This window comes from Pyxicephalus adspersus, chromosome 6, assembly GCF_032062135.1.
Source record: "Pyxicephalus adspersus chromosome 6, UCB_Pads_2.0, whole genome shotgun sequence".
Classification (NCBI taxonomy): Eukaryota; Metazoa; Chordata; class Amphibia; order Anura; family Pyxicephalidae; genus Pyxicephalus; species Pyxicephalus adspersus.
In genome coordinates, this window is record NC_092863.1 from 72,308,295 (window position 1) to 72,335,883 (window position 27,589).

The 27,589-nt window shown below is 36.1% G+C and overlaps 1 protein-coding gene across 1 annotated transcript in view; it reads right to left on the reverse strand.

Moving 5' to 3' along the window:
• ADGRV1 (adhesion G protein-coupled receptor V1) overlaps positions 1-27,589 on the reverse strand; it is a 214,350-nt gene that overhangs the window by 138,877 nt on the left and 47,884 nt on the right. Inside the window, exons 16-38 of the mRNA XM_072413958.1 lie at positions 27,225-27,388; positions 26,579-26,702; positions 25,287-25,550; positions 24,330-24,456; positions 23,019-23,236; positions 21,253-21,996; positions 18,982-19,355; positions 16,933-17,109; positions 15,295-15,475; positions 13,902-14,104; positions 13,694-13,823; positions 12,761-12,841; positions 12,306-12,394; positions 12,028-12,141; positions 10,912-11,167; positions 10,236-10,438; positions 8,890-9,066; positions 7,891-8,073; positions 7,086-7,265; positions 5,316-5,480; positions 3,760-3,877; positions 2,011-2,134; positions 584-722 (exon numbers count right to left, since the gene is read on the reverse strand). Of these exons, the coding sequence (XP_072270059.1) occupies positions 584-722; positions 2,011-2,134; positions 3,760-3,877; positions 5,316-5,480; positions 7,086-7,265; positions 7,891-8,073; positions 8,890-9,066; positions 10,236-10,438; positions 10,912-11,167; positions 12,028-12,141; positions 12,306-12,394; positions 12,761-12,841; positions 13,694-13,823; positions 13,902-14,104; positions 15,295-15,475; positions 16,933-17,109; positions 18,982-19,355; positions 21,253-21,996; positions 23,019-23,236; positions 24,330-24,456; positions 25,287-25,550; positions 26,579-26,702; positions 27,225-27,388 (4,535 nt within the window). The remainder of the gene's footprint in view (positions 1-583; positions 723-2,010; positions 2,135-3,759; positions 3,878-5,315; positions 5,481-7,085; positions 7,266-7,890; positions 8,074-8,889; positions 9,067-10,235; positions 10,439-10,911; positions 11,168-12,027; positions 12,142-12,305; positions 12,395-12,760; positions 12,842-13,693; positions 13,824-13,901; positions 14,105-15,294; positions 15,476-16,932; positions 17,110-18,981; positions 19,356-21,252; positions 21,997-23,018; positions 23,237-24,329; positions 24,457-25,286; positions 25,551-26,578; positions 26,703-27,224; positions 27,389-27,589) is intronic.

Consider the following 27,589-nt stretch of genomic DNA (forward strand, 5'->3'; position numbering starts at 1 on the left):
TTAAGAAGGAACTGGTTTCCATTTAAAGATACTGCATAGTGGTCTTGGGCATATTTTATTTTTATTATGATCAGGACAAGAACAATGAAAATGTTAAAATATATTTTCCTTTTTTTAAATCAGTTGAAAATGAATTTTTGAAAATATTATGCCGTTTCTTATCTAAGTTTTTTCTCTTTTTTAAATATTTTGCTCTGTCTGCTTAACCTCTGCTTAAAAAAGCCTGTTTATTAAGCTTAATAGCTAAAGCTGAAATTTACATACAAAAGGTGAATGATTCATTACAGTGACTTATCTCTTTTTGCATGGCTCAATGCAAGCAGCTGCTGCTCTCTGTCTCTGTAGCTAATAGTGTTCTGAAAATTCTTCTCATGTTGTAAATGAGACTGTATACATGTTGTATAAAACAGACATACCAACATTGGTTTGAAACTTATAAACCAGATGAACCAGTCATATGTTTTTTTCTTTATAATTACAAACTAGTTTCAGGAAAAAAGAAATATAAAACTGGCATTTCCAATCCAGAAAAAAAGTGTATTGTAATTACATACGTTTACACTGAACATACATTCACACATACCTGTATTATTATGACTGCAGCAGACTGTCTGTCTCTCAATGTCACCATTCCTGAAGTGTCAACAAATTCCCTTGTGTAGGCTGGAGTTATATTCCAATACACAGTAACTTCACCAAAAATTCCAGGGCCACGAATTAGGCTACAGGAAAAAAAAGGAACATCACAAATAAAAGGTTTTTCTGTGAATGCTTTTTAAACTTCTATGAGTTGTGTATAATCATCACAATCTTTCAAAAGTTCTTGTACTTCCTGATACATTTGGATTGAAAATCTCTAAAACAAGAAACACTCACCTGTTCCTGTATCATCAATCTCTCCCTGGCCAAACTAGGAAAGTGTCAGAAAATGCAGGGGTATGTTCCTGACAACTCAGAATCTGCTTGAAATATCAGTAACACATCTTAAGCACTGCAGAACAAGTTTGTATACATTTTCTGGGGTAGGCACCATAGTGTCTGACAGCCAAGCAACTAGAGTTCAGCTATGGACTTCTCCATTATTTTGTCAGAGTGACCCTTAAGGTGAATAATATTTCTCAAAGAGGTAGCTAGGAGTTTTTAAAAGGGACCTATTGATTTAAACCACAGGCAGAAAATATTAACAACAACAGATATGGTCTTCGGGACACATCTCTAAATTTTGTTTTTATTATTTATTATTAAGTCACCTGAGTCATATGACTTATTGGCTAAAGTATGATCTTATTTGTTGCACCATGAGCTGTCATCTTGCTAAACATTGCACAACCTCTCCAGCTGAGGAACCCCATTTCTGGCTCATCTTCATAAGTTTGAAATTGGAAGGAAATAAGGAATAAGGAAATTGGAAAATAATGGATATAACAGAGGATAAAAAAAAAAAGCAAGGGCGATTCTCTAGGTAGAGGATGGTTTTTACGATGATTATCAACTTTATTATACCCCAAGATTCTGTGACCTAGTCTTTGCTATTCATGACACGTTGTTCTGTTAACATTGGTTTGGCATTGTTTGTATAACAGTGCATTATGCTGGAATGAATTTAGGTTTTAAATTTAACTTTGCCTTTACTTATTTTAATGTATTAGCACATTAAATTTATTATTTGGTAAATTCACTTAATTCAACTTTTAAACTGCCACTTGCAATAAATATACACACATAAAAACTGTATTGCCCAGTCATACTTAGTCATTGTCAGGAAGACACAATCATCTATTTCTGTGTTTAAAGACATTGAATGTCAAATTCAATAAAAATGTAGTTGATACAGAAAATATGTAAGATAGTTCTATTGGTTGCTATGTACTGCATTTTGCACTTTGTGTTTCATATTGTGTAACTGTCAATGTGTGATTAGTAAGTTTTCCCTGCACTATATGCTATAACCATAATCCCTGAATTATTCAAACTTTCTATAATATTATATTGATTACAATGACAATATACCTGATATGGGCTGTTCCATTATAGTTCCCAGAGGGCTCACCAATGAGAACATGAAGGGATGATGGGGCTATTCCAATTATACCAGCTGCCCCCGCATCCCCAGTAATTACAACAGTGGCTGTACCTGCAAAACAAAAAAGGCATACGTAATATACTCTTTATTTATATTTTAAAAAACATAGTGCTTATTCATATAGCCTGCATAGTGACTTTCTGATTGTGTTCCTTCCTAGGAGGGATTCCTCACTTGGCAAATGAAAAGTCACATTGGAGTTTATTTATTCTGAAATGAATTTGTGAGATGCATTTTGGCACTTTATTAATTATGTAGCACTTTCCAAATTCACCCTAGCTTTTTTGTTAGTGTATAAAGCTGTAAGTTGCAGTCCATGTTGCTATATGTGTCTGTTAGTTTTATCTAAGCATGGAGTGTCTCCACAACCTTCTGTAAGAACTTTCTTTCCTTCTGTAAAAAGCTCCAGCTGGGTGTGCTAGAGATATATATATGCTATTTTAGAAGTGTTTACTACGTAGCCATTCAGTGGGCATAGGGCAGGCAAGGGCTTCAGCCCATGGGCCATATATGGCTAATTGTGCCTTTTTAATCTGGCCTGCTTTTTTATGTAATTTATCTAAGTTAATACAAACACTCTCTATCCATCTGATACTGTCAAATTTTAAACTTTTTTGCGGACCCTGAGACAAAAACTTTGCCCACCTCTGGTATAGGTGGTCAGCTGGTGCGTGCTGGTTGGATACTAAATACTGGAGATGCTTGATACTCCCTGTCACATAGGGCCTGATTTAAGAAAGCTCTCTAAAACTGGAGAAGATTCACTTTCATTAGTGATCCTGGGTGATCCAGCAAACATGGAATGGATCTGGTCCAGGACTGAAAACATTTGCGAACAAATCGCAGATGACTTCCAGGTTTGCTGGATCACCCAGCTTCACTGATGAAAGTGTATCCTCCCCATACTTGGGTAGTGTTAATAAATCAGGCCCATAGTCTTTCTACCTAGGCATTTACCTGGTGAATATGATGTTGTAAAGAACTATCTTGTCCTCATGCCTTTGGGCCTAAGGATCTGGAGTGACACAAGCATCTACTCTCCCTAAAACCTTGAACATGTTATCTGCACATGATGTTGTAGAAGGTCTTGAGGAAGCAGGCTGCAACTATCCCCCATATTTGAGGTGGTATGTGACTTACATAGAAAAAGGGCAGAGAAACTTTTTCACATGATGCTACCTCAAATTTCAGTTCATTGCTTCAACAATTAGGTCAAAAATAAATCATTTTAGATCTCTAAAAATCTCAATACTTTGGGCTGAATAAACCCAGAAATAAAGAATCTATTTAGGGTTGATTTTATGGAATTGTCACATGGATTACTTGTTCGTACTGTCAACCCATGTGTAGCCTGCCTAAGTTTTCTTGGAATGTACTCTACACATGTCTCTGCTAAAAAACCTACGGAGTCAACCAGGATTTACTTGAGCAGGCTCCTGACATATGGGGACAATAGGGAAGTTTTCATTGCTGTCAGTTTACATGACAGCTTCCCCTGCTACAATCCATGTAGCAATAAGAAAATCATTTACACCCTCAAACAATTCCTGTAACTCCATGTAAGTTATTCTGGTAACAGTGACAAACCCTTGTGAGTAGCATCCCTTAGAAGAATAGGATTCATGTACACAGCATGCCGCTAATAAACTTGTAAACATGGTCAGCATGGGATTTACCATCAACAGGGGAGATGACTGAATAGTCTGTTGACGCCAACTGAATGGTAAATGATTCCATTCCTTCCAGAAGGCCATCTTGAATTGCTTTCAGTGTAAATGATTTCCTGGTGTCAGTCTGAAAATGCAAATAAGACACACTGCTTTATAAAACTCAAAGCAAGGTTATTGTTAAGCATTTTACGTGTCACCTAACAAAAAAAATGTGTATACATTTGAAATATTTTAAATCCTCATTGTCATTTCTAATAGGAAACAGCCCTGTGTGACATTGAGAATTAATATTATTATTATTATAATTATTGTTATTATTATTATTATTATTATTAATAATAATAATAATAATAGTAATAATAACAACAGTATGTATATAGCGCCAACATTTTATGTAGTGCTGTACAGACCAGAGGGCACAGGAGGAACTGACAAGCACTGAAGCTACATTTTACACTTGACTTCCAATCTCTGTCAATGGAATTGCAGTGGTTGGACCTAGATCAAACTTTACTTTAAATTCCCACTATCTCTGTGCCACAGGTTTCCAACATTCCGAAATCAAATTGAAAAAAAAAGTCACCAACCTATTCTGTTAAAACAATCCTGGTTTGTCAAATGACTGAATCTGTGCCTTTTCAAATATGTAATAAAAGAAGAGTGTCTAAAAGCAATTATAAATGAAAGGCAGACTAAGTCCAAGGCTTTCCAACATACATGTTTAGCACAGTGTGTGATAGGCGGACCTAAACTAAATTTTTATCCAATCAATAGAATATTATTACAGTGTCACTTGTTACATAAGCATTGATACACAGCAAAGAACTGCATATGAACATCTGTTCTTTATGATTTGAATGCCAGATTTGTTATACAAGCCACTCTAATAGCAATGCATATGTAAGGACTAACACACCATACAATGGAGATGGGTTGTTATTAGGAATGAGCGAGCAAAATTTTTAATTTTGATCTCGCAGCGAATCGGGCCTTTCTCACTTACAGAACATGCAAGCGAGAACGACCTTGTGATTCGCCACGAGGTCGTGTTCTCGCCGAACTCAGATGATCTCTCAATGGAGAATCTCCATTGAGAGTTCATCTGGAGTTCGCCCGCAGTCACATCTGATTGGAGGCACCCGCAAGCCTCCAATCAGCTTTGACTGGAGGTTCCTACGCTCCCCGGGCTGTACTTATCAATGATAAGTACAGCACAGTGACCCTGGGAACTGAACTCAGATGAACTCTCAATAGAGAAACTCCATTGAGAGTTCACCTGGAGTTCGCCTGCAGTTACAGGTGATTGGAGGCACTCGCGTGCCCAGGGAGCGTGGGAACCTGCACTTCAATGGAATTTGCGAAATCGGTTCACCGAAATGCTGCAGACCCATCGGATGTTCGGGGAAATTTTTGCGAGAATGTCAGAGGCATTCTTGCTCATCCCTAGTTGTTATAAAAGTAAGCCTTTTCTTTTCATTGCACTAAACTCATGTTTTGCAGAATCTACATCAAAACTCTAATTGTAGCCATTACATTAAATGACTTCATATTGCTTTCTGTACCTCATTAAAGTTTAGGGTTCCATTTAGTGGGCTTAGGTCATACTGTCCAGCTTCCTCCAGTATCCAGATAATTTTTACTGCCCCTTGACCACCTGGACTTCGCACCACTGTCAAAGTCACTTCTCCAGCTGGGTCACCTATTCTCTGAGGCTCAGAAATGAATACCTAAATAAAACAGTGATAATATGTCATAATTGTTAACAGTAATTTAGCAGATAAAACAGAATATTATCTCCCTGCGATCAAATTGCTTGAAATCATTCTAAACAGCATAAAAACATTATGCATCAATTGAAAGAGATGGTCAAGTCATTATTACTCTTTGAAAATTATTACGCTTTGAAATATTGTAGACATGGGTCATATGTCCCATTAGAACACTGTCTACATGGAGTTTGTAGCTTCTTTTTCTGTCTGTATCTTTTCTGTCTGCTTCTTTTTCTGTCTGTATACACTAGGATAAGAGTTTTGTAGTGTGAACCCAGGTTACAATGTGTGTGTTATTACAAATAATGCATTTTACACACATCACTTTCATTATCAATGCAAAGAATCAAGGGGTTAATGTTCTAATTTACACATTAGGTTATTTCTTTATGAGGAGGAAAACCATTTCCTTAAATTTGTGTTAAGGTGGTAACATGTAAGAAACTATGCAAGTACCTCACAGAATTTAGGGATAATAATAAGAAAAAGACACACATAGGGTCCATCAAATTAGCACATTTATTAAACTGGTCTTTCAGAATTTGAAACCACTGGGAAGTACAGATAGTCCCCAGATTACATATGAGATAGGGACTGTAGGCTTGTTCTTAAGTTGAATTTGTAAGTCCGAATAGGTACATTATTTTATTAAATGCAATTAGGACAGATATTTTTCTCAACATATTTTTAGGCAGCATGGTGTCAGTTACTATATAAAATCCTCACTGTAAGTTAATCACAAGCAAAAAAAAAAAAAAACTTTATGAAGCCTAGACATTTATTCATGTCTAGGGAAAGCTGTGCTTTGATATGCAAAAAGAAACAACTGCAGGGTATGTCTTGGTCATTAAAGAGTTACAAGAAGCTGCAGAAAGAGCTCAGTCCTTAAGATTACCCACAACCTCAGCTGGGTTTAGCAAAAGATTTTTTCTGCAAGTCATGCAAACTGCCCCCTCCCCCCATCAAGCCTTCGTCCTGAACACGAGCGAGCAGGGAAGCCCCATTCGTATCTAGGAGTCGTCCGTATGTTGGATGTCCTTAACTCGGGGACTACCTGTAGTATTATTTGACAAAAAATACATGCATTTTTTTTAGTCAAATACCTAACTCCCTGGCTCTTGGTGACTTTCTGTTTAAGCATCTAAACTACACAGTGGGTGCTGTGTGCAGTTACTTCAGAAAGAGCCAGCCGCCAGGGATAATGTAACTCGGCCACATGCACAGGGGTTACATCATCCAATGACTAAAGAGGATTGCCGTCCTAACAGAAGTCTGCCGTGGGGCTGGCAGTGAAGATGGCACCTTTCATGCATGCAGGGATGACAGGTCCCGCACTTGTCATCACTGCAGGGTGGCTGCACAAGGTAAGTATGTGGCATAATCGACATGTATGCTGTACATACTTGCTGATTATGGCAGAACTCACCACCCAATGAGTTTATTTACACTTTAAATTACATCTTCCCTTCTTTTTCTGTGTAGATCCATGTCACTGGTTAAATATACCGGCTGGATATATATTTTCACACTGATACATATATTGCACATCAATTACAGACTTACCCTATTGGTCTCAAATCCAAACAATCCAAGAGGGGAATCATTTGGTGGAATGTTGACCACCACTGTGACTTCACTTCCAAGAATGGCGCCATTTGTCACTTGCTTTAAAGAAACATTAAATGTTTCTAAATATTCCACAAATGTATCATCCACTATTATAATTTCAATTACACCTGTGGACTGGAAAAGAAAAAAAAAACTGCTTGAACAATAAACAAGCATTACATGATCTATCTGTAGCAGGTCTTTACCCAAATGTAATCTGATTCCTTATAAACTTTCACTTATTTCAGATAATTTATTAGATACACATCTACAATTTTATCATGGGTCCAAGCGCCCTCTAGTGGACAATGTATGTCTTAACACAGTCACTGCAGTCTACTCATCTCCAATTCACATATGATTTTGCAGGTTGGATGTATCTTTTTTGGTTTAATATTTTGATGCTAAAATGCAGTGGCAAAAATAAATTTCAGTTTCTCTCTAATCATTGATGTGCTCCCATCTAACACTTATCTTTACTACTGATTGAAATACTACTGAACTGAAAAAAGCATAATATTGTTAATTTTCTTATTGTACTGTATAGAGGAATTGCGTACTTATACAGAGCTGTGGTCATATGGCACATTACTGTCTAGAAAGCACATTATACCAAGTATTTGCAGAGAATACAGAAACTTATTTTATACATATAATTTGTCACTTTTAAAGAAATTAAAAATAATTGAAATGCTTTTTATTTTTAAAGAACAGTTAAAATAGGGAACAGTAATAGTGCACGTATAACAGTCATTCAGACCTGTCCATCAGAAAATGAGAGATTCCCTGAAGAAGGCGTGAAGTCATCACGACTTGCAGTGATTGGCAAAGCTTCCCAGTAAACAGTCACAATGCCAAAGTTTCCAGCTTGTCTGACAACAGGAAGCCTGAGTACATTCTGTGGAGGTGGAACTTCATAAGCCAGCACAGCTCCATTTACAGTCTAAAAAATACATAACCTCATGTTTAAGTACAAAAACAACAGCAAGATTATGTTAAACAGCAATACAAAGTAAGAATGATAAGAGAGCTTTCAGCATTTCATCTGTTCAATGACCTGATTTTACATGAATCACAAATAATTCGTGATATGCCATGTACATAGGTGAAAACAGTATATTTGACCTGAATAATACAAAGCTAACATGAAGTCAACAGTGGAACAGAGCTTTTTTGGAAGGCAGCGCTGGAATTTTTTTTTTTTTAACAGGTATGGATTCCTGTATGCTAAGAAAACTGATTACCGACTAAGCTAAATATAACTTTGTTCTCTAAAAATTGCATTTTAATTATTTATATTATTTGATCAGCCTCTTGCTAATGGTACGTAGAATGTGTTTTTAATATTGGTTTATATCCTATATTTTTTTCTATTTTTACAATGCCCCATTATTAAAAAATATGGTACCTAGGCTCTTGCAGAATGGGTCATTATTGCTTAATGCCATTCCTCCACAGCATAAAAGAAGCTAACCTGATTTTTATTTTTAAACAGAAGTCCAAATTATTACAAACAGGGTGGCTTCTATTTACTGTATGTAAAGCACAGTAGCAGGTTACTTTATTGTATCACTTCAATATTACGGGCTTCATTTAAATAAAACTAATTTGGGGAAAAAGCACAGTAAATACACTTTTTAGATCCTATTTTCAACCCTCAACTGGGAAAAATAAAGAAAATCGTATGTTGTAGTTAATATTTTGTTGTAGTTATTATAGACATTCCATTAATATTCTATATTCATCATTATGCACCCACCTTAGTAACATTAAACTGGAAAACACCTCTAGGATCATCATTTTCCAGAATTGTTATTTCACAAATTTCTTTTCCAGGCCTTTTGAGCATTGGTAATCCACTTGATACAGAAGAATTCACAAACTGGACATCAGTGATGTTCAAGAGAAAACTTTCATTTAACTCAGGAATGTTTTCCTATAATGAGAGGGACAATTATTTAATGGGAATATCCTGTCCTGCCATTCACTGGCAGGACTTTATAGCCTCTCTGCTTCCGGTCACTAGTTGCCTGCTGTAGCGTTGAGCTTGGCTGACCTGCTGCTGGTGTGAGTATCTGTTGGATTTACTGTTGTCCACTTTTTTTTACTGTTTCCTGACCCTGTGATTGTCTGCTGCCTGGACCATTATTTGCCTGTGACGCCAACTCTGCTTTTTTTTCCCCTTAGATAACTTTTTGGACTGATTACCTGTGTATGACCACTGCCTGTTTTCTGAACTTGCCTTCGTTGGACTTTCCTGTACTGCATTATCTGTAGATCACCTGACCCTGGACTGTCTGACTTCCCGCTGTGTCCCCGGTCCTGCTCATGTGGGCTCCCGGTCCATTGTCAGTCCTTCCCCAGATGCCATTATGCACAGGAGTCATGGGGCAACTGTGTGCAACTAACCTAATGCAGAGAGGGGGCTTGCTATAGGTGAGGAGTTAGATTGTGAGATTGGCATCTGGTGAACACTGGCACTGGACCAGGGACTTACACTTGCCTTATTATGCAGAACTTAAATTATATAACAATGCATCAGACTATCTACTGTCTGCCAACCCAAAGCTGAAAGTGTAACTCACCAACCATTATGGCATACAACAAGTAAACAGCATATTGTGTTATGTGCGAAAATATAAAGTTTAAGGCACTGAGGATAAGAGAAGTGATCTCACAGTTCCATGAGCTATATAAAAGGACTAAATGTGTGGTATAAGATTTTCATATTGTCATGGAAATCCATATGAAACACAATGGAATATCTGTACAGCTGTATCATTCTTATTGAACAACGTGCAGAATTCAGGGTTCCCATAAAGTAAAAAAAAGAAAGGTCAGAATTGGCATCTGCATCTGTAAGAGTCAAATTTATATTTCTGCCCTTCTCAATTAACTGTATTGTGCCACCCCCCCTCAGGCCAAGACTAGCAGTGTAGAGTATGAAAAAGGACAATCACCTGCTTTGTGCTAGTACACCCAAAACTGATGACTAAATGTAAAAAGCAAACATTTTCAGAGTTGGTAGGCATCTGGCCTGGGTTGGAGCAGAAAATCCAGACCCACATTTAAACACACATCAACCAGTTCAAATTGTTTACTTACAGGCAGGATGGTGAGTTTTACTTGAGCAAAGATATTATTTTCTCTGATAATAACTATTTTATCATTGATTATATAATCTTCATTTTCTGTGGCTCTGTTTTCAAGCGGCAGAGAGATAATATGTAGAGATTGTAAGTAAACAGCAATGTCACCCACAAATCCTTGTTCTCTTGTCACTTGCAAAGTTATGATGGTAGCATTTCCTGTTTGAATAAAAAGTTTTTATTATCATCATCATAATAATGTGCCAACATAGTACATAAATAAGTATTCAATGAAACTTGGAATTAAGTAAATAAAAACCAATGTGAAAAAATCCAGGTCATTTTCCACTGTCTAATTTCAAAACTTTCCAATGTGAAAGCACTGACATCACACACACTTACGTCATAAAAATATTGATGTAGGACATAGTATGCAACTGCCAGGACCATAATACCGTAAGTACTCCTACCAGGAATCAATATCCAGCAACCTATTATTGGTATTGGTATTGGTATTACAAGTATTTTAAATCAGATTGCCTTTAAAACATGTTAAAATTGAAACAAAGCCCAACAGTTGTAGATCATAACTTCTTAGACATTTTAAAGTATAACCACTGCCTTACTTCAAAATAGGTAGACACATCTAATCGAGGCCTGGGTAAAGCAAGGTATAAATATGTTGCACAAACCTTCAGGCTCATTCACTTTAATGGATGATGAATTGACATGCCACCCAACCACACCATGTGGAGAGTCATTGGGCAGGATGGTCAGTACAGCCTTTGACCTGCTTAGGTCCAGGATTGCTCCTTTGCTTGGATCCTTGATATTAATGGTAGTCACTTTTGTCAGGATAACCATAACAGTCTCTGCCATCTCAGCAATGCTGTCTGCTAGAACTGTGACGGTGATTGTAGTAAGTGTTTGACCCTCTGAAAATGTGACCTACAAAACAGAAACAGAATTATCATATGCAGTACTTCAATACTTCACAAAACAAGTTCTATTTTCCCATGTTTTGTTGTATTTTTTATGTTGTTTTATGTACTTCACAAGTGTAACAGTAATTACACTAAATTTAATCAGATGATAAAATCATTTAGATTACCGTTGTCTCCATTTCAAATTAATCAGCATTCTCCACAGCCCCTTTTATGTCAGGTGCACCACCCAGCACTTTTCAGTAACTACCCGGCTGTTTTTGGGTGGTTACAATACAGGGGCTGCCACCCACCTACAGCTTCTTTCCACCAGGCTTAAAAGAAATAACTGGGGAGAACACTGATACCCATTGTAGTTGATATGCATGTATGCCATTTTGTTATAAAGTTGTTCTTGTAAAAACTGACTACATTACAATTTTACAGACACCCACTACAGATCTCTCTCTCTCTTTCTCCTTCTGTGTCTCCTTCTAGTCGAAATAGGTTTCAAAAGCAGTGTGACACAATAAGCATTACATGTGATAAACAAATTAAAAGTACTAAATATTAGAAGGTAAAAATTACCCAGATCATTATAACTTGCCTATTTTAACATATCTTCAGCGTTACAATCTTGAAATTATTGCAGACTTTTTATCTGTGTTGGAGGTTACAGTCAGTTAACATGTAATTGTGATTATGTTAATAAAGACCTGCTGCAACTTTTTAAACATTGTCTGTCAATGATGTTGGGTGGCTGATTTGACTGGTAGCTCAGACACTATACATTTATTTAGTGTCAGTATGAAAAAATACATATCAAATCTTGAAATTATGCTTTCTGGAACTTGGTATTCATAATGGCACAGAGCAGTCACATACCATTCCTGATGTAGGAAATATATCAGCTACACTGCCATTGGCAAACCATTCCACCATGACACGTCCATATGTACCGTGCAAACGTTCAATACTGAAGCTGATCAAATTGTCAGACTATACAGAATATACTAGAAATAATAATAAACAGGGTGCTTTAAATGAAAACCCCACAACTGACTATTACTTTTCTAAAGCACTGTGCATAATAAAAACTGCCATTTGTTAAACTAAAATAACAACCTCTTTGGAGTCACTCCTCATCTACATGTATGCATTACAGTGATAGTTGCAAGGCATTTCTGAAAACAAGTTTCCCGATGGTCGCAGTGGACCATGGCTGTATAGTTTATAGTCAATTCCAGGTGCTCTTGTTATGAAGTAAAATACAGGAGCACATAAGGTACAGGGATAAGTAGTTGTCACCTTACAAAAGGAAGCACTTAAACAAGGACATTCATAACAAGATCACTGGGTTTTGTTTTAGGGTGACATACTAAAAAAATAGATAATGCTTTGTTTATTGTTTTGTTATTACAAATGTGCAGCCTGCAAACAAAAGTTTAGGACCAGCATATTGACAGATTATTGGCACATGGCATTTGTTCTCTGATCTATACTAACAAAACCAGTATTTACTCTAGGAAAGTTTATTATGACAATATACAGACATTTGATTGATTTCAGCTCTATGCCAAACAGAGTGCAAAGAAAAGACAGTAAGTGAGGTGCTTACCCCTGTGATGTACAGCGGGAAGGAAGAATTCCATGTCACCATCACCACTAGCAAAGCCATCATCCCTAAAGAGTTCAGCCACTTCAGGAAGAGACATACAGAACACACATATACATGTATATACATATAAGAAACAAAGAGGAGATAGGCAGTATATTTAGCACCAAGATGAGCAGAATATAAAGCTTTATATTTCAACAAGAAAGGAGCCACATATTAGGGGACAGACAACATCAAATGACAGAATGGTTCCTGATATGATCATAGCCCGAAAACCTATATATATATATATATATATATATATACATGCAAGTATCAACTAGGTTTTTTCTCCAACAGTCAATGTATGGAGAAAACAAATATATAAATAAGGTTATCTATGGACAAAATTTACCTAAAGCTTGAAATGTAATGTACTTAACTTACAAAGCTTACATTATGAAAAGTTTTTAAAATAATATTTTGAAAAACAGCTGTGTTGCCAACTAGTATTCAAAAGCCCCCAAGCCCTGCTTATCACTGAAACAAATAAGCATTTAAAATCTCTTTTTGCAGCCATTTGATGGTGCAGTAGACAAGAAGGAACGCTTTCCTACTTGCCTTAGCAAGCAATTGGAAGCAGGTGTAAAGTGACTGAGAGTGCTTTGAAGGACAGCAGACGATCCATGATCCTTTGTTACATGTGGTAAGAGAGCCACAAAGCACTCTGCAACTGCTTACTAGAGCATTTAGTAAACGCTTATAAATGCATGTCAATGCCTCCATGTAACCACTTATGACATATAGGACCTGATTTATTAAAGTTCTCCAAGACAGATTATCATGGCAGCAATGATTGTATGTATGGACAGCACATTTTGAGGCAGTGTCTGTCTGTCTGTCTGTCAAATTACTCTTTTAAAAAGGTTTCAAAAGGAAAAAACACACACTTACCTTCTCCTTCTGCATTCCACAATTCAACTCTAAATGATTTGGCCAGTTCAGGTACTGAATTATCAGTGATGTTCACATAAATGTACTTGTATCGTTCACCAGGCTGGAATTTCAAGGTATCTGCTGTTTCCTTAAATAAATATTTTTATTTTGTTTGTTTTCTCCACTGATATGCAAATATGACCCTACATAATCCTCTGTCAGTTACCTGATAATCCTGGGCACTGAATGCTGTCATAGAGACTGTTCTGTATTCCACTCTTATGGTTCCCAAGAGACCTTGTGCTCGAACCACCAGCAACTTTACTTGTCCTACTTCTTCCTTCACTCTAATTGTGGGCGCAGTCTTTGCTGGAATTGTCATATTGTCACCTCGTTTTGGTGGAGGGTCCACAGAGAACTGAAGCAGCCCTGTAAAACAAATTAACACATTGGGTCTGATTTAATCTCCCAAAGGCCAGAAAAGATAGACTTTCAAGGAAGAACCTGAGTGATCTGGCAAACCTGGACTGAATTTCCTAAAATAATTACCTTTTATTTGGTAAATGTTTTCAATCATTGACCAAATCCATTCCAGGTTTGCTAGATCACCCAGGTTCACCCATGATAGTTTATCTTCTCTGCTCGTGGAGAGCTTTAGTTAATCAGCTCATTGTCTCCTTTCCATTTGCCCAAATTGTCACAATCATACACAAAACAATGCAACATATAAAACTAAACATCTTGGGGTGGTTGAACAAAAACAGATTTTGTGGACTACCCAGAGGTATGAGTCACACTTTCATTTAAGAATTCAGTGGTGCCATTAAAAGGAGCTAAACTATTTGTTTTACTTTACATAAAAAGGTATAAAACACTTTTATATAAGGTAAACTTTTTTTCACAGGATATGTCACTGGATCTCGCACCTGTACTGTACGAGATCAGGTAACATAGGCAGAAGGCACAAGAATGGGAACAAAGGGGGACAAGGGTGAATTCTGGGACGTGAGACCTGATTCAGAAAACCTCTGGAGGGTTTGATGGATCTGCAAAAGTAAAGGTGAGTTTTTTTTTTTTTTAAAATTTACTTCCGCTTTGAGCAGGCATTTTGACTCCTGGTTTAACCCCAAGATTGCCAATGATTTATCACGCATGTCATGACCGCACATTCACCGTGCAACACTTGCACATACAGCAGAAGGCAGATAGAATCACTAATTCCTCCATGTTTATTCTTTAGGTTCTGCCATGTCTATGTCATTTTGTTGGCGGGGTTGGGTTGTAATTTGAAAATTCATTTGGATAATATGCATGTGATTGTAGCAACATTTCAGCCACCTGAGCTGCAAATAAGAAATGCATGGCAGCCAAAGAGTTTCCTTATAGGTCAGTACAATCCTTCATACATTAAAGGAGAGAGAAGCAGATGCAGTAATGTATACACTCAAGCACAGGCAGAGGTAATCATAATGTAGTATCAATGGTAGAAACACTATCCTTTTCCCTTTGTCTTCATCTTTCTCTGCTCCACTTGGTGCCAAATTCCTATATTGAGATTTTGTTTTAAGGTAGAATACAGTAATAATATGTTTTTGTTCAACAAGCAAAATTTGTCTTACCATAGGGGTGATCACTTGCATTGATTGTTACATCTTCAGAGTTCGTAGATGGATCTATACTGGCTCCACTAGTCGGAAGAGAGCCAACCTTTCCATCCGCAGACACGGCATTTGTGAGAATAACTTGGAAATGTTCTGCAAGTTCTGGAATATCGTCATCTAAAACATGCAGATTTAAAACCTACACCAAAGAAGATCAAAATAGCACATATTATTATAACTCATTTGGTTACAGTATAACATAAATATTTCTAATTTTTTTTTTCATTATATTCTGATAAGCACTGGAATGTATCTAGATTACTTAATACCCAATCTGCTTCAATCAATGCTACACAACTAATATTATCTACTCCAGAGCTGGATTGTTATCACTAGAAAAAAAAAAGGTAAATCTACCCTGCAGGGTACTTAAACAGCAGTAAAAAACGTAAAGGGGTTCTAACAGTTCCCTTTGCTGTCTAAAAAAAAACATAGTTTGGGCCATATATATATTATTAATATTATTACATTTACTTATAAAGCTGGACTCCAGGCTTATATAATATTAAAAAAAAATCCATCAACCATTATGAATTAGTTACGAATTCAACTGGCACATATACTTTATCCTCTCTTTATATCAACCTTCTGGCAACCTGTGTTCAACAGATTAGGAGAAGGAGGGGCAACAGTGTAAGCCCAGTGCTCCTGCAAAAAGTGATGTTCACAAAAGTGTGCAGGAGATCCTGAGAGATAATAGATAGATAGATAGATAGATAGATAGATAGATAGATAGATAGATAGATAGAAAAAAAGAAAGAAAGATAGATAGATAGATAGATAGATAGATATAGATAGATAGATAGATAGATAGATAGAAAAAAAGAAAGATAGATAGATAGATAGATAGATAGATAGATAGATAGAAAAAAAGAAAGATAGATAGATAGATAGATAGATAGATAGATAGATAGATAGATATTCATTCACAGATTTTAGGATAGCGTGTCCCATGGGCTTGGATGGGAAAGTCTTAGATGGAGTGTATATAGCACCCAGGCTAAGGCATTTTGTTTATTAAATGGCTCCACGAAATATAGTTGGCTTTTATGAAAAGCCAGTTTTAAGTGTCCTGGAGTTAGCTAAGGAAGAGTTGGGAGGGGTCCTTGGTCACCAGGTTTATGTCCGGGTCTTTACTTGTAACTATAGAGCACAGGTGCTTTATTTAAGAGGATCAACAGCAAACTGCTATAAGCTTAGTGGTTTCCCAAAACTTGAACTTGAACTTGGTACAATACAGCATCCAGGCAGGAGCCTGAACTTTATTTTTCTGAAAACTGACTGTATGTTGCTTTATTGAACTGCTGCAAACATGTTGTTATGAAGAATCCCTCTACTGCAAGCTCACACTATTTATATTAATCTTCTTAAACCTATTTTTTTTTTTGTATTTAATAATACATAAAAATACAGGAAGGAAAACTAGAACTGTATATATACATAAAGCAATTTATTGATTCATTGCTAGTATACAGATGTATGTGCACTATTTGATGTAACAAAAAAAAACATCTAAGTGTTAAATTACAGTATGTGAAGGAGCCCTTTGTGAACATCCCTTGTTACCAGCGCGTCTTGGAATAGTCATACACCCACCTTCGATCTCTGAGAGGGAAGAAATGTAATATTTCCACTTCTGCTTGTGAAATCGGCCATGGAGTCATCTGTGACCCCTGGGTCAGTTTGAATGATGCTGTAGAAGAGGTACACAGTATCCAAAGCTCCTCTGGTACGCTCCACCACACAGGAGATGGTAGAATCTTCCTCTGTTGACTGAAAAGAAAAATGCCAAGGCATCATTTGTGACATGATTATAGCCAACAATGAATGTAAGTTTAGATGTTTTCCCTAATATCTACATACATATTCATTCAGATTCATATACACCAATCTCTGGAAAGCCATACTAAGTACATCATTCAAAATCCTTCTTTTAATATTCACAATAAACAGTTACAAAACAAAACAGATTATTTCGGCCTCGCTATGTATAAAAGCAATAGATGTTTAGCTGAGACAAGTTTGCATACAACACACCGAACAAATCTTGAAAGGCTCTTGTGATGTGACACCCTTATATGCTTGAAAGTCTCTAGTTTGGCACTTTTGTATGTATATTTTTATCAATTAAAAAACAATGATTTAACATTTAAAAGAAACAATAAGTAACTGAATGCACCCTGTAATCAAGCAAATGCAACTCCTTGCTTTGGTGTACTGAAACTAAGGCTACATACACTTGTGTAAAAATTGTCCTTGGCAACAAACAATTAACGACGATGCTTCGATAATTGTTAACAAAAACAGGCCAACGACACTGATGAACGAGGAAGTTTGCTGGAAACGATGTTGTGTGACGATCGTTCACAATCTGATCGTGGATGGTTCTGCAGTTCACTTTCTCTGGTAGACATCACTTCCTGCATCCTTCAAACAATCATATCTAGTGTGTGTACATTATTGGTGGACTTTATTGTGCACTATATGGTCGTTCAAAATATATGTGAATAATCAATGATCTGTCGTGAGTCATTAATTTTCTAACGGCAATTATTGAAAGTGTGTACCTAGCCCTAGGCCCCAATCATTACCCTTTGTTTGGTTGGGATGCAATCTGCTTCTTCTATTAACATAGGGACCCTAAATGGTGACTGGCCTTGAAGTCAGATCTGGTGCCTACACTCATATCAATAGATATTGTATGTGGAACTAACAAATCATTGTTAGGTGTTAGGTTTTAGGTTTATCCACTGGTTTTTAGCTTATGGTGTTTTTTTATCTTTGTAACTTTTGCTGTGTATGACTAATTGCCCTGCCATGTGGGCCCTCCACATACAGGGCATTTACCTTGATTGATTGAACTATTCCTTTTCTTGCTCAGGTAACATCAGTGAAATGAAGTAAAGTATGCATCACAATAATGTGTTGCAATGCACTACTTACCAAACTATTTATTTTAAATGCAGATAAAATTACACCTGGCTTTATGTTTTTTACTGCACACATTAGGTCTGATTGATTAAAGCTCTCTATAGCTGAAGAAGTAAGACTACCAGAGAAGAACCTGGGAGATCCAACAAATCTAGAATAAATCCCTTAAGCATCATTTGCTATTAGTTGGTAAATGTTTTAAACCTTGAATGGCATCCCTTCCAGGTTGGCTGGATGACCCAGCTTCTTCTTTGATAGTCTATCTTCTCCTGTTGTGGCAAGCTTTGAAAAATAATGCACATTGTGAATTGTGGTGCACTGTAGGGCAGATGCGTATTGTAGATGCAAATTGAATGGCACTAATTGCATCCTATTTGTGTAGGTAGGCCCTACCCACATACCTAAATACTGAAAATGAATATGCTGACAGTGATAAATAATAACATGCTACAACTCTTTCACTGTCCAGTCAGCAGGCTGTGGTATTGCAAACTACAGTGTGGTACAATAGTAGTGGATGCCAAGGACCTGGCTGAAGTGCTAGGATCACAAAACTAGCTGCAGAGAATTATAAACCTTTGATGGAACCAAAACATTTTTTTACAAAACTATATATTTAGCTGTTTGCCTGAAGTTTAGCTTTAATATCCTTACCCCGTGGTACCCTACTGATGAATATCACCCTGTATGCCCCTGATCTATTTTCTGTCCTACCTGAGGAATACATGGTCCGGTGAACCCAAACAAACCATTAGCATTATCACTCTTCTGTATTCTAATGGTTGCTGTTGTGTTCTCCTCTGGAATCCTAGCTCCTCCATGCACAGACACTAATTTTAGGACATAGACTTCTTCTCCCTCTTCCTCAGTGTCATTTCGTGCAGCAATAACAAATGACTTGTGTATTTCCCCTTGTCTATATTCCAGATAGCCAGATACAGGATGCAAGTCACTCTTGGCTGGGGTCGCATGTAGTTCATTAATCTCTGCTCGAGATAATCTCTCTTCATAAAGACGGACATCTTGCAGTAAGCCGGTGAATCTGCTGCTTCCATTTGCTCCTGCGCCAATACGTACAGTGCCTGGACCTGATAGAGAAGACAGATAAAAAACAGTTCATGCAGCCTGTATTTTATGCCACATTCTCATTTAACATTTAGGTTACAGATTTTTACAACACGCATCATAACAGCTCCTACAAACGAGCATGTTTTATATATAGACATACAGAGTAACAATAGAAGAAAAAGTGTGATTATTTCCTTATACTCAACACTTTCAGCAAGAATAGCAATGAAGGGATATTACTCTCCTTTAGAAAAAAGTTGGTAAAAGGGGTAACCCTGAGTCACACTCGGGGTATGTAACCCTATAGAAGGTTAGTAAATACAGCGCTTACCTGATCCACCGGCGTCCCGCACAGTCCATCGCCGTGATCTCCGTCTTCTTTCTTCTTCCTCCGGCCGGCTTCTGCACCTGATAAGTCACCGGGGAGTTCCCGGTGACGTCAGTGCGTGTGTACACTGCTGGCAAGGCGGGGCGGGAAATTCAAAATCCATTTGTATTGCATTCAATACAAAATAACTGTATTGAATGCAATACATTGGATTTATATGTGTAAAAGTAGTACATTGTTTTCAAGAACATTTATTTTACAGTATATAAACTAGTATGAGTATAATATGTATTTTTTTTTAAAAATTAAAATTTAAAAAAAAAAAATTATATATATATATTTTTTAATTTATTCAATTTACTGTTTTTACATCATTTTGTGTTTCAGACATTTTTTTTTATTACTCATACTACTATATTATACTATAAAATAAATTTTCATGAAAAACAATGTACCGCTTTTAGACATATAAAACCGGAAAGAAATGAACCGCTAGGGAGGTTAATCAACAAAACAAAAATAAAGTCTAACCAACCTCCTATCTACCACATGGCCACATCCCTAATAATTGACTCAAGATAAAGATATTAGGGGTTAGCTAAAAGAATGGGACTTTTCAGGCCAGCAATAATCAATTGTACCTCTAAATCAAATATATTATCTTTATTAGAAAACATTAAGAACATTCACAATAAAATCATTCAAAATGTGCAATAAACATAATCAAATATTCCTGTCTGGGTTTCCCAATCCTAGGTGCATACCCTGTTGTTTTTCAACAAGTTTCACTGATAAAAAACAAGGTCTTCAGGTAAATGGAAGTCAGAAATATCTGGTCCCTTCCATGTGGACGCCACTTGCAGGCATACCTAGGTGGAGCTTTATGTGCTGCAGGAACCAGATATTTTTGTCTTCAGTTTTCCTGAAGAAGTGGATTTAATCTGTAAAACGTGTCGAAAAACAACAGGGTATGCCCCTAGGATTGGGTACCCCAGACAGGAATATTTGATTATGTTTATTGCACATTTTTAATGATTTTAATGTGAATGATCTTAAAGTTTGGCTCACTTTATGCCATACAAAGGAACAGAGTGTTCCTGCAAGGTCAGTGGTAGATTTAAACTATTGTAGAAAAATCAACTGTCAGTAGCCATGGTAAGTACAGGTAAATGGCACTGGAAATATTTACACATTAAAGAGTACATAATTAAATGAAATAGTCAACACATGTTGGAAAACAAGGACAACCTACCATAAATACTGCCTAATGACCACTTAAACTCTTAAAACAGCAGATAAATTTTTTTTGCTTTCAGAAACTAGGCTGTCTAAATTCTGTTCCTAAAGACACACCTTTACCAAAACTGGACTCATAAATAAACCTCACTTGTGCTCACTTGGTACACACAAGTGCATACATGCGCTTATGATTTGCATACACAAAAAAATGCATCTGGTGTTTGAATTTCAAAAACATGTTAGTAGAAACATGACAAACTCAGAGGTAAGTCTAACAGAGGTAAATCCAAAAGGCTGCATAAATTTTGTTCAACCACAAAATATACTTAAAGAACATAAACTCAACTCACCATTTAATATTCCTTCTCCTTTTAGACTCTTTATTCCACCAGGCACAAGAATTCCATCAATATAAAACTCAATAAATCCATCATCTAATGTTATTAAAATGTGTACCCAGACATTTTCTTCCAGGAATTTTGGAACTCCAGCTTTAGCAAAATAAGTAGTGTTTGATCCATAGGTTACATAATAAAGAAGGACCATAATGTAAGAGTTATTTGTCTCCACTTTAACACCAAAATATATTGTGCCGTTATCATTGTCCTTTGATAAAATAAATCCATTAGTGTTCATAAGTGGCATAAACCACGCAGAGAAAGTAAAGTTTGTCAAGGTGTTATTCATATTATCGAAATACTGAGGTTCAATGATGCCAAAAGCACCTTCTTCCCCACTGAAAAACAATGCATCTGTTCCACTGTGGTGTCGCCGCATATGAGCTTGCAGCTGTACTGAAGGTGGGAATGAAGCCAGCAGTATGAGGTCCAACATTGGAGGAAAACCACCTTTAAAGGATTCAGAAAGAATTTCCCAGCCAACTCGAACATGTCCAAAAGTGCCCTGATTTCTCCAGACTGAAAGGTTAGTTATATATCTCATGTCATCTACTGACAGCACATCTTCAGCTACCTCCCGATCTTGGCTTTCTGAGCCAATCACAAACACTCCAAATGGGTCATCATTGAAAGGGATAATAACTGTGACAGTAAGGTTTGTTTCCGCAAGCTTTCCTCCAGAACCTGGATGACCACCTGTTAAAAAACAAGTTTCTCAAAAAATGATAATTTACTGTGTAGCAAAGACTTCTGATTTCAACAGAAACATTCCCATATCTTCTAAAAGTGGAAATGATTTATAAACATAAGAGTGGTCATGGACTTCTAAAGCTGTCCACCTGTCAGTTTATGATTCTAACATCCTCAGAATCCCCTATCATATGGTAACGTTACAAACAAGAACTATTGGCTTGACTGGACATATATGTTCATGTGGATACAAAGCACAAGGAAAGAAACTAGCAAAACGGGCAAATGAGAGGGGGAACAATAACAAAGCATAGTTTAGAAGACTATCATTTTACTGTGTTCATTACTAATAGGGATTTTTCACTGTAAGGTCTGTGAAAATGTGGAATAGGCTCCCTCTGGAAGTAATTCCGGCAACTGCTATAAATTGCTTTAGGAAAAAGCTGAAAGCTTCCCTAGAAACACATAATTAAAATTTTACTAGGAATTAGTAAAGATAGCAGAGATTGTTGATACAGACACATATTTGCAACAGATTGCCTCATGGAATCAGGAAGGATTTTTTTTCCCTGTTGGAGCAAATTGTACCAGAGTTTTTTTTTTTGCCTTCCTCTGGATTAACTATGTCTATAGGGTTTTATATCTGGGATATGTTTATTTCCCTAGTGGTTGAATTTGAAGGACTTATGTTTTTTTTTTTTTTCAACCTGACTAACTATGTAATAGACCAGTACTAGGTTCCAGCAACCTGCTTTACCTCTCTCCTTTTCAAATAAATTAATTAAAAACGCAACTACATATATATATATATATCAAAATGTTGTTTAATAACGTTAAAATGTGTACCACATATATTTATATGTCCTAGACTTCAATAAAGAGATTGGCCAATAGTGACACATGTGGGGCTGGTCAAGACCATAAATGAATGAACACAGCAATGCTGATATACAAACGTACTCAATTTTTTTTCCAAAAAACGTTTGATTTAAATCATTATTTTAGGAAAATTACAATGTCACACATACCTGATATATTTACCAACTTTAAAATGTAAAACTCATTGAACTCTGGAATTCTATCAGGAACAGCATGGAGTGTTATATATTTGAACTCTTCTCTGTCATTAAATAAGAGTGAGCCTTGTGATTCATAAAATTCTTGGTCTGGTTGTAAGATGGAACCATTCTGGAAGATCTGCCAGTGAAGAAGTACACTGCCGAAATTACCTCTTTCTCTCATCACCCTGCAGTCAAGATAAATGCAAATAGCATATAGCAATTGAAAATAGAATATCAATAGGATATGCAGATATGATACTAAAACCATTGCCAGCGTAAAGAGAAACTATAATTATAGCTTCACATTGTCAAACAATTGCTAATTGCTAGGTGCTAGAGTGCTAGGAAAATGTTGTAAGGATCATGAAAGATTCTTTCCAATGACAATTATTGAATGTATGTACGAAGCCTAAAGGTTTTGGGTCAATTGTACTGAAGTATTTTTAAATATGCTTTTATAAACTGATGCTTGCTTTTTCTTTTTTTGTGCCTGACTTTGTGTAAAGCACAGCTCACTTTTATCAAAACATAAATAACCCCAAAAATAAACCTTCTCTATGCTTTGCTGTTGCCTGCATCATTTTCTATGCCTTTGCCAAACAAACTAGAAGAACGTCAATAAAGTTTAGTGACTCAACCCTTATTAGAAAAATATTCAAGGTTTAAATGACAGGAATTGGGATTGGTTTACTAAATGGGCTGTCCAATAAGCAAAGTAAATTTTTTGCTTGCATAGTATAACTTACATTGCTCAGTAAAAGTGGTAAAAGTTCACAAGGCAAAGAATATCCAGTTACGTGCAAGGTAATCTGGGATTATTGCTTGCATCAGTTTGGATAGCTGAAGTCAGCAGAGTTTTACCACATTTAATAAAATAAGTGAATTATTCCTTTGCAGGAGGATAATTCACTTTGTTGAGAGAACAGCTTATGTTCCTTTAGTAATCTAACCCCATTTTGTGTGAAGGGAAAGCACTTGGAATTGGTGCATCTGTTGCGAACCCACAGTAATTTACAAATAAATTTGTTTTCTGAATATACATACATATAATATTAAAAGTGTTATAAAATAAAAACCTACAGACTCAGTAACATAAGCCGGTAAACCATGAGTTTTCATGCTTCCTTTTAGATGTTATTTGTGTGAAATTACTGTCCAGCACATACTATTAGGATGATTTGTATGTCTATTTTTTTTTCTTCCTTTTTCTTGATTGTTCTTAATTTGTCTTTTTAAATATTTGTAAATGAATGAATGATTCATGTTCAGTGGACTTACTTGAAATGGTTTGTTGAACCTTCTTCTACAGTCTTGTCCACAGGTTCAATGTGGAATATTCCATTAGGGTCATCATTTGCTTTGATAACCACTGTAGCATTTCCATTTTCACTGACCACTGTGTCTCCTTTAAAAAAAACATATACATAACTGTACAACAAAATGTTTTCAATTTAATTTTGTGCAAAAAAAGTTGTACTTTTTCATAATTGTTTCCAGTATAGGTTTTACCCCCATCTGTGCCCTAAACAGCCTCTGATTTTTTATTTGGTCTGCCTAATAAATGCATATCACTGTGTCTCTTGGCTACACTACTGCTGGGCACCGTTCACCAAGTTCTAATATTCTCCTGTTACTTAAAAGACTCACACATACATGTGATCTCCTGTGACCCCTTTTTCTCCAGAGACTCATGTGTACCAGTGACCTTCTGTGACCCAAAACACTTAATTCACCCATGTGCTTCAGTGATATCTGTGACCCTGTGTGCCTTGGTGTTCCTTGTGCTTTTTCTCTGATTACTTCCGCCCATTGCTTGTTCTCAACCATACCTGCTCCCTGCCCACCCTGAGTATTGACGTTTTTTACTCATTTTGGTAATCGCTTGACTACCAGGCCCCAAACTAGAGATCAACTGCAGCAAAGTCCATCATTTCTTGTGGGGGTGTATGCTTTGGTGAATACTGGTAAACTACTTAGACTCCATGGCTCTAAGGTTTCATTGTGCATTTAGTAGATTTTTTCCTACAGTGATTAATGCCTAATATATACTGTATGGCTATACATACAGCTTATTCAGTCCTCCATTCAGGTATTGTTTCAAAGAACAGCATACTACAGAAAAGTTTTCTTATTAATGCAAGTACAATTATTAAAGGGGTTTTATAGTAGTAGCATTCCTTAATATGTATCTATATTCTGTACATTGAATTAAACATTCTCATAGGTAAAACTAACCTGTAGCATTTAGAAGCAGTAGATAAAAGAATTCATCTGTCTCTGGAATATCATCTTCATTTGTATGAACCAATATGTTTTGAACCCTCTGCCCAACTTCAAATATCAGGATATCTCCAGGAATATAGTCAAAATCTCCATCTTCAGCACTGGCAGTACCACTGACAGTAATATATGCAACAGACGAGACAAAATCTGCAGATCCATTGCGCATTATTGTGAAGTTTGCAACTTGGCCCTCGTCAATCAATACTATGACTGGTTCTGAAATGCAGTCAGAGTGTGGCATGTAGTTGGACAGTAATATAAATGATGTTACACATACATTAATATAAGGTCCTGCATATTTTATATTAGTGAAAATAACAGTATCATTTTAGATAAAATAAGTTTTACTAGCACTTAAGGCACTTTGGCATGTTTAAGGCATGGTTTCCTTTTTTCAGAATTATTGTGAATCTGTTTACCATGCCTTGAGCAGTAACACTTAAAGTAGAACTCTATTTGTCTTTATTTAGTTTTAATTTTATTTTGTATGTATTTATTCATTTTAGCTGGGGTTCTGCTTTAGTGGAAATTGATGTATTGGGCTAAAGTGATGCATTTAAAAAGTATTTTCATGAACCCAGAATAGTAATAGGCTTTTTCGTTTATAAATCAGGGAATCAGACATTTCCTCTTGGAAATCTACCAGGTCTATGTGTTTCTATGGCAGTAAATGGAATGTTTGAGGGAATGTCAGATTCCCTGTTTTTTTAAAGAGAGCCCAAATACAGCAAATACAACATAAAACATACCAGGGAGGCTAAAAAGAATGCAAATCTATGCAGTTCTTACCTGTTTATAATTAAAGCATATTACCAATAAATAATAATACTGGGAAAGAGTTTATTAAAGCTGAAGATTTAGGGGGATTACCCATCACTGGTGCCCTTGGTCATTCCCCTGGCAAGGTTGATATAGTGATACTATATTGGCATTTAATCCCTTCCCTATGGGATATAGTGGGATGCTTTACTCCCTTGTGTGAAATACCTCCAAAAGAAGTTGCCTTGTCAATTTAGGAACCCGTATTGCTTATAAAATTTATTACTGTATTGTTTATTTTGAGCAAACTCCTGCACTCTCTGTTTCGGAATACATAGGAAACTCTTGAGCTATTTGCATTTTGTGGTGGTAATTTACTAGTACTAAATTTATTGTACTAAACTGCTCTAAGATTCAAATCCATATTACTCAATAGAATATCCTGTTACACGAGGGTTAGTTTAAAGATTAAGAAAAACAAATACCTGCAAAGAAAACTGCATCGTCATTCTTATTTATCATTAGTGTGGCAGTGGTAACATCCCCTAATCTGGCACCACCCGTTGGATTAAAAATTATTACTGTGAATATTTCTCTTTCTTCTGGAACCTGTAAATATGAAAATTACAACACAGTTATTTAAACTATATTTTTTTTTCTTCCAAAATAATTCTAGAAATATTTAAACCGGACGTTGCACTAAAACGCAATAGGAACTTGTAGGGAGAAATTTGTAAACATATTTTACTTTTTTTTTTTTTTGGATTTTTCATGTTCTGATTTTTGGGGAACATGATTAATATTACCAGGATGTTACTAGTGAATCACACTTCCTTCTATGGCCAATACTGGACCTATTGGTTTCAGCTCCAAAAGTTAATGAATTTCTAGGCTCCATAAAGTTTTTTTTCTTTCTTTGTGATTAACTCACAGTGAGGATTTTATACAGAAAGTGACACCACGCTGCCTAATAACATAACATCTGTCCTAATTGCATTTTTTAAAATATTGTACCTGTTCCGACTTACATACAAATTCAACTTAAGAACAAACCTACAGTCCCTATCTTGTATGTAATACGAGGACTACCTGTATACATAAAAAATATGCAGTGTATTCATATAAACATACCTCATCTGGCGTGGATGAAACAGATATGGTTTTCATTTTTTCCTGATCTTTAAACTGAACGATTCCATTAGTAGGAAACACATCACTTGTGGAACTGGGGTTTATTGTCCAACTCACATTAATGTTTCCAAAACTTCCTTGTTTTCTTGTTATATCAAAAGAAGCTAAAGGTATATGGTGGATAGATAGATAGACAGATTAATTTAAATATAGATAGATAAAGATAGATAGATAGATAGATAGATAGATAGATAGATAGATAGAATACTGTCAAATACTTATATTTCTTGGTAATGAAGCATTACAAGAGCATTCCTCTCTCCCTCTCTTTATATATATATATATATATATATATATATATATAT